We start from the raw sequence: 13329 nt of genomic DNA, 5'->3' as shown, positions 1-13329 counted from the left end.
ATGGCTAGTGTTAGCTACTATTCTGCTTCTAAATTGGAACCAAATGTTGAAGAATTCAATTCAGAAGAAATGCAGCACCTTCTCTTTGATTTCAACTATGATGATGGTCACACCTTTTCTGATGAAAATCAAGATTGTTATTTTGATCCAGACGAGTTTATTTTACCTGTCGAAATGAATAACAATTCTTGTTTCATGCCAGAGTACTCTGTTTTTGAGAAACAACAAGAGGTCGTTCAAGATGACATAATGAATAACAATTCTTGTTTCATTCCAAACTACTCTGTTTTTGAGAGCACCCCAAAACGTCAAAAGGTTTTTGACTTCCTTCCAAATAGTACTATAATAACCCCGGCCACTCACAATTCATCATTCATGCCAGAGTACTCTGTTTATGAGAAACAACAAAAGGTCTTTCAAGACAACTGTCAAAGTTTGTTCAATGAGGGGTTTGTGCCAAATCCTCCAATGTTTGAGGATTTTGCCTCGTATTTGCTTCCAGAAATTCCTATGCCTGTTTTTAGCAGCAATAATGCTGGAGTTGTCGCGAAGAAAGGCGGTAGTAATAATAATAATGAGAAGAAGATGTCAGCACAGAGTATCGCGGCGAGGCAAAGGAGGAAGAAGATTAGCGATAAGACACAAGAATTGGGTAAATTGATACCTGGTGGACACAGGATGAATACTGCTGAAATGCTTCAAGCTACTTTCAAGTATATTAAGTTGTTGCAAGCACAAGCTGGACTTCTTGCATTCATGGGATCATATCAGGTAAGTAAATAAATTATACTACAACATTCTAATTTTATCCTATACTTTATTTTTATTGTTTGGGTTATGACCTTTATTTCCATTCCTAACACTAGTAGTCGCAATCATAATTCATAATTTTTTTTTAATCGAATATTTAGCTGAAAATTTTGTATACTCAGCTATTAACGTATTTGTATTTGAATTTAATTTTCAGGAATCATTTGAAACATCAAATTTGCAGAAACTTGTTGGATCTTCCTTGATTCAAGAAAAGTTGTATTCAAGTGAACATTGCTTGGTTCCAAAAGTGTTCCTTGAAGCACTAGAAAATAATCAAGAATTCCAAAATTCACAAGTCCTTGAGGAAATCAAAACTTTGATCAAATGATTAATTTTCAGCCAAAGAATTAGTTTAGTTCAGTTCAGTTCAATTAACTGTTGTTTGTTGTCTAAGGCTAGCCATGATTTCATTATATATTTTTTGAAGTTGTAAGTTTTTATTTTTTTCTTAGTTACGATTTTAATTACTGTAATTTTCACTGTAAATTCCTCATTTACAAGGAATTTAATTCCATGTGAAATTGATATTTACTTTTCAATTATTAGCTCAGCTTGCATTAATCTTAATTTATATTGTCAATTAGTTTTATTTCTCTTCTCCTACTCTTCCTCATTTCACTATAATCATAAATCTCAACTGAAAACCATAGTCACAAAATAATTAAAGACATAATGTCTTTGTTTCCATAAATCTGTGAAAACGTGGGTGCAATATATTTATTTCCATTCTTTTCATTTCCTTTGAATTAATTAATGAACTCCATAAGAAAAGAAAGCTTTTTTTTATTTTATTTAATAATATGCCCCCTCTTTTGTTTCCATTATTTCTTTTTCTGTAATTAATTACCCCTCCGTAAGTTTTGTAACTGCAACTTATAAATAAAAAGAAAGGGAAAAGAACACTGGTATAAGCGGCTACTCTTTACTTAATACTTGATAGTTAATAGCGTTATATATATATTCTAATGGTATTAAGGGTAAATACTTTGTCTAGTGGGTTCAATTTGTATAGTTTTTTCATTAAAAACACTTGTTTTTGTCCGATTTTAGTACCTTTTAAATTTTATTTTTTCCGAAGAAAAGAGAATACAAAATAACAATTGAACGAACATTGTAAATATATATGTCTATTATTTCTTGACCTAATGTTAAAAAATGGGGTTTGAAATAAAAATTAGCTTTAAATTTGGCATGTATGATTTTATGCTACTTGAAACGAAATTGGAATATTGGTCTAACTCAAAGAATGATAAACATAATATATTTTTGTTGTTTGATTTCTCATCCAACTTTCCATAATCGTTTTGGAGCCTAAATAAATTTGAAAATACTAGAGTAAGGAAAATTAAAGAAAAACCACTTTTTATAAGAATTTGTTCTATTTATTTAACTTACATGATTGAAACTTGAGATTCTTAACTAAGAACGAAGAAATCTTATTCATCTCACCACAATCCTTGACGTAATAAACACAATAATATTAAATGTTCAAACACAATGAGATTTTGCTTGCAAGATGAGATTCCATGATGCAATATAAGTTATCATGGGTTTGCACTTCGATTATTTCACATTCAACTATAATTAATTAATATTTATTTTTAAAAATTAGTTAATTATACTAAATTTATAATTTTATGTAATCAAATGCAATAAACTCTTTTACCCAAAAAAAAAAACAGAAAATGTTCATGTAATTTTACTCTTATAGAATATAAATCCGCGGTAAAACAACTAAGAAGGTGGTAAAAATGAAGCTAAAGCAGTTGAGGGAGAGTATCTCTCCTTAATGTTAGGATTTTTTATTACTATTCTTCAGCTAATTACAATTTGCAAATGCACTACTCTTAATTACTTGCTTAAGTGTTTATTTTTCTATTTTATTTTCAACTTCCCCAAGTAAATAAAGACTTATTGGATCTTTACATTAAACTAATAGATGCATGACATGTGTTTATACATATTTCTTTAACTCTTAATCACGCTTCATTAAAATTCATCATAACATTATTAAATTATTTATAAATACCCAATGTGGGGTAAATATTTTGCTTGAAACAGGCATTAAACAAGTTGTTTTTTTTAAAAAAAATATATATTTTAATTAAAAAAGTTTAATATACTGTAACTTCTGCAGTTACTTTTTCATTTGATATTAAATTTTGTTTTGATTAAGATTTTAGTTGTCCTTAAATATGAATTTTATTGGGGAAAAAAAGAAATTAAAAATTAGTGAGTGAAAATCATTTTTAATTTTGAAAAATGTTATTTTCAGTTTTCTGTTTATTTTGACGCAACATTACATAATTTATTTATTTTCTCTTCTTTTTTGGTTCATTGTAACAATATCTCCTTAACTTTGGTGCCAAGATTTCTAAGTACCCACTTTGCTACAAAGAGTTCTTATTAGCAAAAAATTAGACATGTGCTAATTAATTAAGAATTTTGACAATTACAATGAAAACTAATCTTTCTCTGGATTTAATTAAGATATATAAAAAATACAATCTTTCAAAAAATAAACTTTTTTTCCACAAACTATTTTCTTGACGCACTTAAGTTTAAATAATATGAACAATCAAAGAATGCAGTGCAATGACATATATAATTAATTTTAATCTCAAATCAAGATAACGGTAAGCCATATGTAGTGCCCTTTTTTTTTTTTTTTTTTGTTTCTATCCATTATATATACTGCAGTTACTTTTTCTTTTGGAGTTAAATTTTGTTTTGAATAACATTTTAGTTGTCTTTAAACATGAATTTTATTGGAAAAAAATTTTAAGATTAATTTTACTTCCATTATGTTTCAATTCCAAATAGGCTTTAGTTGAAAAGCCTTTTAATTTGTTAACCAAAAATTGATTTATTTTTTTCTAACTTTGGACCAAACAAAAGTACGACTCTGTACAATAAGCAAAATAATTTTTAAAAAACACACATATTTATATATTTCTTAAACCCATTTTCAGTCATCTTTTTTATGTTTCTTCTTTCATTTTTGGTACATTGTAACAAAAGCTCCGTAACTTTGGCGTCAAGACCTTCGAGATCATCGCAACTCTCAAATATGATGGTAAATAATTTTTGTCCATATGGGTCAAATTATCTTTATTTATGATCTAATTTCGCCGGCCTAAGATTAGAAGACTTTGGCTCATTTGATATAATCTATGTAGGAATTAAGTTGTCCGACACAAATTGTGCAGCATATAATTCGCTTCGGCATAAATTTTATAGAAATATTATAATATAAAAATATAAACTTATATAGTCATTTTGCGGTTAGATATTTTCGCTACATATTTTTCACTTTTAAGTGTTGAGGGACTAAAACTAAAGACCATCAAATTTGAAGGTAAAATTAAAGATTAGCCTAGGCATTGGTACTAAAGTGTTATGATCCCAATGAGATACAAAATTGCAATTGCAGAAAAGGAATTCAGATTTTGGGACTGTTTTGTGATTTATAAATGCTAAAAATGAATTTCGATTATAAAATGAAATTAACTACGATGAACTAAGTTAACTGAACTAAGAAATACTCCATAGACATAAAATGAGGAAGAAATGATACCAGATATTTTCCATGCATGCCTTTCTCTCTCTAGTTGTTGCGTATATATAACCACCTATTGACGTGGCCTAATCTCAACCCTCGCCCTTCATTAATCAACTTCTAATCCCAGCCCATCATTCCATAATTTTATTATACTTGCACCTTTCATTTCGAACCCAGCCCTCCAACATTTCTAACAACAATCGGGATCATAATATAAAGACCCATTATTCTTCACGGTCTAATTTCTTCACTGCCCTATAATTTACTATTTTATTGCGCAGCTAATTTTGAAGTCCAAAAGAGTCCGATAGGCAATTGGGTTTCAACTGATCACTATTTTAAATGTTCCTACACAAACTCATTTTGTATTTATTATAGCTAATTAATATTTATCTTTTAAAATTAGTTAATCATACTAAATTTATATAATTTTATGTAATCAAGTACAATTTTTTTTTAATCTAAAACAAAAAGAAAAAAAATTATGTAAATTTGCTTAGTTAAAAAAAAAAATAACCTAAAGCACAAGGAGTACTATATTTCAGCTAATAGAAATTAACCTAAAACACAAAAAACAATTTAGGAAGAGTTACTCGTTATTAAATAAATAAAGTGAAAGAGACCCTAATCATATTGTTATAACTTATCCTCCATTATTCTTTCTGCCATTAACTTGTCATTTCTTCACCCAATGCCCCTTCGCCTTCATCATATATTAATTATATTATTGTTATTAATACTAACTACTTTTGTTGGCTAGAGATGGCTTAGTAGAATGAGTGTTCTAAAGTCAAAATTTAGAAAAGAGATATTTAATAAAAAAAAAATTGTATATATTTTTTACTAGTAATTTCATAAAATAGATAGTAATTAATTAGAATTTGATGATTAATTTTTCTTTTTCTCAATGGACAATATAACATTTCTTGTATATTTTGTAAGACATAATAGTCATATATAAATTATTATATGTTATATAATACCACAAATGTTTAAATCTTATGTATATTCTTATTGATTATAGTTTTGAAAACTTTACACAAAATTATCAAAATTATTCTAGAAGTATTTAAAAATAGAATTAAGATTTCACTTATTTATATAATATTTTATATTAACTTTAGTTACAAAAATATGTCTCAATCAATAATATTATAGTGACTGTTACCCTTGAGAAATCCTTCAAAGTTAAAATAATGTCTATTTAAATTTAATTATTTGATAATCTAATTAAATCCATTTATTTTTCATTTGTTTTTTAAAAAAACTTAATGAATCCAAAATGTATAATTAGGTATAATTATGCTACGTAGCCCATCGGCAAACTTATTTACAAAAAAAATAAAATGAAAAAAGATCTTTTTAGCAATTTCTGCAAAAGAATAAAAAAAGCATCGTTTCTAATTTTTGAAGACATCTATTGACTATTCTGCGTTCTTTCTTCTTCTTCATCGCTTATGCTTTTTCCTTCTTCTTTTGTGTTGAATCTTTTCTTTTCGGCATAAATTGTTTCGAACGAATTATATATCGAAAGATTTGAAATGCTGTGAGGATTTTACATTTAAAAATTAAGACTATTTAGAAGTGATTTTGAATTGGCCGAAATTAAATTCAGTACGTATATAGTCAATGTATAGCTCAAGCTGCACATCCACAATGTTATTTGTATATTCATGAATTCAATTATTTAGATTCTATATATAAATAAAGAAAGAAAGCTAATATTTAGTATATTCATGAATTCAATTATTTAGATTCTGTATATAAATAAAGAAAGAAAGCTAATAGTAAATATTTATAACTATTGACCATGAATCCAATTACTATTGTGTATATTAACTTAAAGTTATTGTAGTTTAACCATAAATTTAAAATCTCGAATAAATAGTTACATATTCCCTATAAACCATTTTCAGTTTTTTATTTTATTTTTATTTTGACGCTCTACATATGAACTACCAAAGGATGTGGGCTCCTTCCGATTTCGAGTTTTGAATATGAAAAAGTTACGGTACAATCGCTTGCCTTGAATTGGCCCTACACAATACGAATCTAATTAGTCCAATTTCAATATAAATATCGGACTCTAAATAAAAAATAATTATTTGATTAGTTGGCAATCTACCCTCATTTGAGTAAGTGTGATCGGACAATATTTGAATGAACTTATGTTAAAAGTTCAATATACAAATATTAATAACCAAGCTTCTTCTTGAAAATTACAGGTTTGGTCTTTGCTAGTCGGGTGATATTTAATGATAAAAGTCTTAAGTTGAGTGATTTTTAAAGATAAATATTTTAAATTGAATGATTTTATTGATATAAAACAAAGTTTATTGTCTTTATTAGATAAATTCTTATAATTCAATAACCTTTTAAGATATTAACTCAGTTAAAATGAATGGTAACTTCTGCTTACCTTTTCTTTTGGCATTAAATTTGTTATGGGAAAGATTTTGGTCGTCTTTATAGGGGAACAATTAGTGAGTGAAAATCATTTTTATTTCCAATAATTTTCCAAACAAGTATTGCAATTTCAAATAGCATTTTCAAGCAGAAAAAACTTTTAAACAGAACATTTATGAATTTTTAATTTTGAAAATGTTATGTTAAGTTTTCTGTTTATTTTGACGCACCATTACATAATTTATTTATGTTTTCTTCCTTTTTTGGTTCATTGTAACCAAAGCTCCTCAACTTTGGCGCCAAGATCTCCTTAGTACCACTTTTGCTGCCACGAGCTCTTTATTAGCAAAATTTTAGGCATGTGCTAATTATTGAGAGTGATTTCTTTCTTTTTTTCATACTTTTTAACTCTTGCGTAGTAAATAGTAAAAAATAATTTATAATAAAAAAAACGTATTCATAATTGTAATTGTATGTTTTTCAAAACATATAGTATCTCTCTCTACTTGTAATCTCAATTAAGGTAATTATGCTTAAACTAATTGTAAACTTTTGCAATGTTGTATAGGCATCACATTTCTTCTTTCGTTTCCAGAGGGCAAGGAGACATTTAACTGTACTATTGATGATATATATATATATATATATATATGTGCAGTTTTCTTCGTCGTTGAGCTATACATTGTGCATGAGAGACTTCCATGTTTATGCACATTTCAAAACGATATAGGATATCAGCTGAAGTGACAAAAGATTACTCCTCCAGACAACTGAACCAGTTGGCAATGGTTGTACATAGGCCTTTTGTGTCATTTATTGAAAGAGTCTTAACCACTTGAGCAATAGCATCTGCTGGAGTGTATACAGTTCCTACTCGCCATTTTGGTTCCTGATCACAAAAACAAATAATGACATTGTGTTTCTGTGAAAATGAACGAATAACGCAAAGTTCAGTATGAAGTGTTTTAAGTTTTGGAAGTTGCCATTATTTATCATTAAGTGGTTTGTACCAACATTTCAGCCTGAAAATGAAAGGCAGATTATGCTTTGTCGATGAATTCATCATTCTAACATGTAGAACTGATATCACTCGCTATAAGTCGTTGTAGCTGCTTAAACAAGTGAACAAAGCAAATCTTGCAAGAATGTGCACTATACCTGTACACATGGTGTGATGTGGTTCCCGGTTAATGCAATTTTGTCCACTTTTCCACCAAAAGATTCTACACGAGGCTTTAGTGTCTCTTCAAGCCGATCTGTCTCATCAATTGCGTCATTGTCAAATTTCACCTGAAATAAAAGTTTGAACCCATCAACACTAACATTGACTTACAATCCGAAACTACTCTGGATGATAAAACCATAATACAAATACCAGCAGTGTACGCTTGACATTGTACGCATTTTTGAAACACTCAAGATTTTCTGAAGGTGTTGGCTTGAACTCTGATATCCCTTGAGCAAGCTTAAAGAAGTAACAAGTTCATTAGAGCAGATAGCTAAGAGCAAAATTATCATGTGCCTAAAATTCATAATGCTTAAAGCTGAATATGCATCAAGAAAGTAACATTCAGCAAGATATATAATTAGCAAAAAACAGCAAGAACATGCAATGGAGACTATAAAATTTTCATCCAAATTGCTGGCTCAACAAATAAAATTGACAGCATATACCTCGCCAAATACTGAAGGCAACTGATCAGCAAATTTAGTCAATGAAACAACTGTTTCTGGATCATAGTCGGGGATGATTGTTCCAGCAGTATCAAGCAACACCCTCAACGCATCTCCTACATATTATTGATGAAAAGAAAGTAATTATAACGATGAAAAATATTAGCAGAAAAGGAGACTTCATTGAAAAGGGAAAACAAAACAAGTATAACAAAATGCAAGTAACAACACAAATTTAATCACAGAGAAATTTTAAATGAAGTTTCCTTCTCTATTCTCGTTCTCATTCAGGTGTACCACATCAGGTGTATAAGAACATCTAAAAAGTATACAGATGATAAATTTTAAATTAAGTTTCCTTCTCTATTCTCATTCTCATTTCAGGTGTTCCACATCACGTATATAGGAACGTCTAAAAGGGTATGGAAACCTCTTGGGTTCTTCCCAGTGCCCAGTGTCTTGTCAGGGGTTGGATGTTCAGATTCTTTCACATGAAATTAGATCCAACTTTTACCAAACTCATTCTCACACTTGTAAGAACACATTAAAATCCACCTTCGAACCCAAAATCGGGTCACACGTACTGAGAAGTGTTGAGTATCTAGTACTCCGTTCACTGATTAAAAAAAGAGTTATGCAGAGATCCACATCGGGTGTATAAAGACACCTAAATAAGCAGTGATATCAAATCCGGAGGTTAATCGTACTTTGGCAACTTTACATAAAGCAAAGTTTTGTTTATTTTGGGTGATAGCGGAGAAGTGGACAAACAAGTCACCCTTACTACCACTCTACATAACAGTACATGAGATTTTCACCTCATACGGCTCCTCATTCAATTTTTTCGAATTCATTGGATCCTTTTCCAGATTCAAGAATCCCCCACCTCTTCTTCCGCTCCGACTCGAAAAGTAACTAGGACCAATCTACTCATGTTCTTTTATGTTCTGATTGAACACTATCCCTTCTTTATTATTCTCAAAGGATAAGATTATTCTCTTCACCAATAGAAACAAATTAGACTTGGCCTAAAACTTTCCACTCATACCTGACCTTCACTAAGGATATTCTATTTTTGCTTGATCTAAAAGGATTATATCTCAATGACCCATAGCCATTTTAAATGTAAAACATCAGAAAAGGTAAATGTGAGATTTAAATGACTAGAACCATATATAGTTTTCTAAGAATAACTGGTATACAGCACATATGATTGACGAATTGCAGGAGAAAAATAGAAAGGAGAAGAGAATAGGGATCAAAAGACTATGGTAGGCAAAGTAGGAAAGGAAAATTCAGATAATATTCCCATGTTCTATAATTTGACCTACTTTCCTCTTTTTGTCCCAAAAGCCTTCACCCATTTCTTGAAAATGACAATTTTTCTTCCTCGAACAATTTAAACTCATAAACAAATACTGAATCATGTACATTTTCTACTAAGGATCCCCTTCCTCAATAACTCAAACAATTTTTATACACTTTGCATCAATCTCAACATAAGAATCGATTTGAACATTTTATTCTAAAGCTCCATAGATTTAAATTAGGTAGATGGGTAGCAGTTACATGCAAGATTGCTGCAGATAGGAAATAGCAATTGCCATAGCTATGGTTTCTAGTGAAAATAAGAAATAATAGATGAAGCTGTTAGATAAATCTACCTGAAGCCGATTGAGCCATTGAATACGCTGGAGATATAACAGGCACCATCTGGCCAACAAGAAGACCCAACTGCAAAATGGGATCAAAACTTCAAGAAATGATGCATTTTGGCTGCAGAATGTTCTATGGAGAAAATAAAAGGCAAGACTTGAAGATTCTAGAAGAAGAAATTGTCGCAATGGCCTATTCTATTTGCAGATGGTAGGCTGGCAGCTGACCAAATTCATATTATCAACTTTACCCAAGAAAGGGATCCTCTCCACCTTGACTAGATCATCCTTCAGAAAGCTCCATCACTCAATCTGTCTGACAACGACAAAGCTTCATCCTGCCCCTTCTACCTTACTTGATATGTGGTTAGAACCAACCATCATTAAAATTCATACATTTGGAATAACCATGTATTTATCTGTCAGCTTACTGCTTGTTCAGTTGCTTTCTTCCTTTAGTTGCATTAATCTCTTATTCTGTTATCCCTTCCCTTGAGATATTAAAATGAATCAGTGTCTACGGATGTGCACACTATCGGAAGAGTAGACTGCCTATTCCTTATAAATGTTTGTTTCTATAAAAAAGAAACAACTACCCCTTACCACATTACCTTTATATTCTCCTTTACAGTCTAGGGATCTTCGTGTATTTGCGTTTCTTTTTTCTTTCTTGAGCAGCATGGTTTTGGGAATCTTGTTTTTTGGGGGAGGGTGGTTCGGCTGTGTGTGTGTATTGAGTGATAGGGTGGTTCAGCTCTCCTTACAGCAGTTCAAGCACTCTTTAAAAATCAGGATTTTAGTTTCATTCATCTTCAGCAAGGTCTTGAGCATACAAGGAGGAGGAGAGAGGCAGACTGCTGGTGGAAAAGGGGAGCCTCAGTGCTGAAAAGAGTAAATCTCAATGTGATAGCCTCTATATCCAAATTTACACAGTGTGTTAGAACAGATGTTTATGTATTTGGACAGGTAAACAGCCAGACTACCATTTGATGTTACTAATTATCTAACATCTGAAGCACTAACAAAGCCCTACTCCTTTCAAAATTTTCTTGTGGGAGATTGCTTTCAGGGCAAAAAACATTCATGCGGAATTATTGCAACGAACCATAAAATAGGAAGAGAATGTTCAGAAGCGTCAAACTAAGGCTAGCTTATGCAAATGCCAATTACCTAAGAGATGGAAAGATCTTTAGTTTATGAGACTGAATATAAGGAGGTGAACAGGGTTAAGGATTTCTTTAGATATATAAAAATAATTACCTTGACCTCGAAAAAAGAACCAGGCAGAACTATACCATTAAAGGGTCGTTTGGTAGAATGTACAAGAGAATCTAATACATGTATTAGTAATGAGATTGTTTAATCCTTTGTTTGGAAGGATTTTCAGCATATGTACAACTAATATATGTATTATAGGGTATATTACTGATTCATAGCAGATTATGGTATTAGAAATACAAGGGCTATTAATATATGGATAAATTGTTAAAGAGAGAACTGCCCTTACTACACCAAATCAAACACTAGATAAGAAATAATCCCAGCACAACTAATACATCCTATTAAGTACTATTCTTATATACTCTACGTCTCTACCAAACGACACCTAAGGTAATGAGATATCATATGTTCAGAGAGGAATACATAACAGCGGAAATGATAAGATGAATAATTGTACACAAGTCATGACCACACACAGGTAAAATATAATAAGGACTGAAGCAGAATAAAGGGAACAAACTAAAAGAATCAATCAACTTTGGTACAGTGTCTCCTCTCAAGCTATAACGGAGTGCAAATTGTTCATAGATAGAAGATGGATCATGAGAAAAATTAAGTGAAGACAATATAGCTGCATAAATTTAGAATGTCAGAATCACCACACATTATGTAAGAAGTGGATGAATTACCTGCTCAAAATATGGCACTGCCTCTGACGCTGGCCTATTGTTGTATGATATTATAACATTAGCCTACATGAGAAGACATAAAAAGGGACTCAGTAGATTCATTTCTTTAACTGTGAGCCAGAGGTGAAACACCAAACCTTAGGTATCTTCTCACAAAAATAACTTCCTACGAGCGCTTGAATAAGAGCACCATTACTGCAAGTTGCACATCACCAAAAACGAAAAAGAAAACAGACATTTTAGCCAGGTAATACTTTAATTGAGTTTAAGAAGTTTAACGGAAAAAAAAAGTTAATGCATTTGAAACAAGTATATCAAGAAATCCAATTCAAACTGAGTTCCACTACACATAGCACACAAAAATGATTATGCTAAAGCATTCAAATGAAAATCTATTTTACAAATACCGAGTAACCCATTAAAAATGACAAGCCTAAGGTCCAAAATATTAAACACAAAAGAAAAAAGACGATTCAGGGATCTTAGTAGCTAAGTTGGTTGGTTGGCTGGCTACCTAAACTTTCACTTATTCCATTCCACACCTTGTAATACCCTCTCCTATCAGGCAACCCTGGTGCTAAAGAAAGACAGATTCAACACTAATTACCTGTGGCCAACTGAATAGAGTGGCAAATCAACAATGTCAGCAGCAGAAAGACCAGAATCAGGCAACCCTGATGCTAAAATTGAATCAAAACAAGCATGAAATCTATCAAAAACTTGTCTTGTGACTTGGGCATGATCAAATGTCACATTATAAGGCACACAAATTATCAGATACCCTTCTCTCGCCAAATTCTCCAGTAAATAACTGTTAACAAGAACAACCCAGAAAACAAAATCAAGAAAAGATTCAACTTTTAATCCCAATTCCACAAACTTCAAAGGAAACCACAACTTGTCTAACCTGTAAGTAACTTCAGGAACAGCTCCAATAAAAGCACCACCCACAAATTTGATAATAGCTTTGGGTTTTATACCCTTTGGTGGAGGAATAACCAAACAAGAATCCATCCTTTTGTAAAACTTACCAGTAGTGGGAGTATTGTAATTGATTCTTGTGGAGTTGAAACTACCTATTCCCATATAGTCATTTGAGAGTGTCATTTTAGGAAACTTGAAGAACTTTGGGTTTTTGAGATTTCTGGGAGAAAAGGGGCGGAATAAATATGGAAAAGTATTTAGGAAAAAGGGGTTTTGTTTGATTTCAAGAATATTAGAAGTGAAAGTAGTGGTCGCCATGTAAGCTGCAGAAGTAGAAGCCATTTCTCTACTGTGAGAGTGAAGCAGTGAGGGAATATGGAGAGTT

General features: G+C 31.0%; 2 protein-coding genes across 2 annotated transcripts; one reads left to right on the top strand and one right to left on the bottom strand.

The window, feature by feature from the left end:
• LOC125843092 (transcription factor bHLH52-like) lies at positions 1-1141 on the top strand. The gene is made up of 2 exons (XM_049522323.1): positions 1-771; positions 968-1141. The coding sequence occupies exons 1-2, from the start codon at positions 1-3 to the stop codon at positions 1139-1141; spliced, it is 945 nt and encodes a 314-aa protein (XP_049378280.1).
• A 6284-nt stretch (positions 1142-7425) lies between these two features.
• On the bottom strand, positions 7426-13329 carry LOC125841243 (uncharacterized). Its single transcript, XM_049520330.1, has 9 exons — positions 12928-13329; positions 12628-12831; positions 12158-12215; positions 12021-12083; positions 10120-10189; positions 8456-8571; positions 8157-8246; positions 7940-8071; positions 7426-7670 (listed from the first exon to the last, which is right to left on the bottom strand). Exons 1-9 carry the CDS (start codon positions 13284-13286, stop codon positions 7536-7538), a joined length of 1227 nt encoding a protein of 408 aa, XP_049376287.1. The 5' UTR covers positions 13287-13329; the 3' UTR covers positions 7426-7535.

The sequence above is a fragment of the Solanum stenotomum genome, chromosome 10, assembly GCF_019186545.1.
Source record: "Solanum stenotomum isolate F172 chromosome 10, ASM1918654v1, whole genome shotgun sequence".
Lineage (NCBI taxonomy): Eukaryota > Viridiplantae > Streptophyta > Magnoliopsida > Solanales > Solanaceae > Solanum > Solanum stenotomum.
Note: the sequence above shows the minus strand (reverse complement) of the source record. Positions and strands in the feature narration are given on the sequence as shown.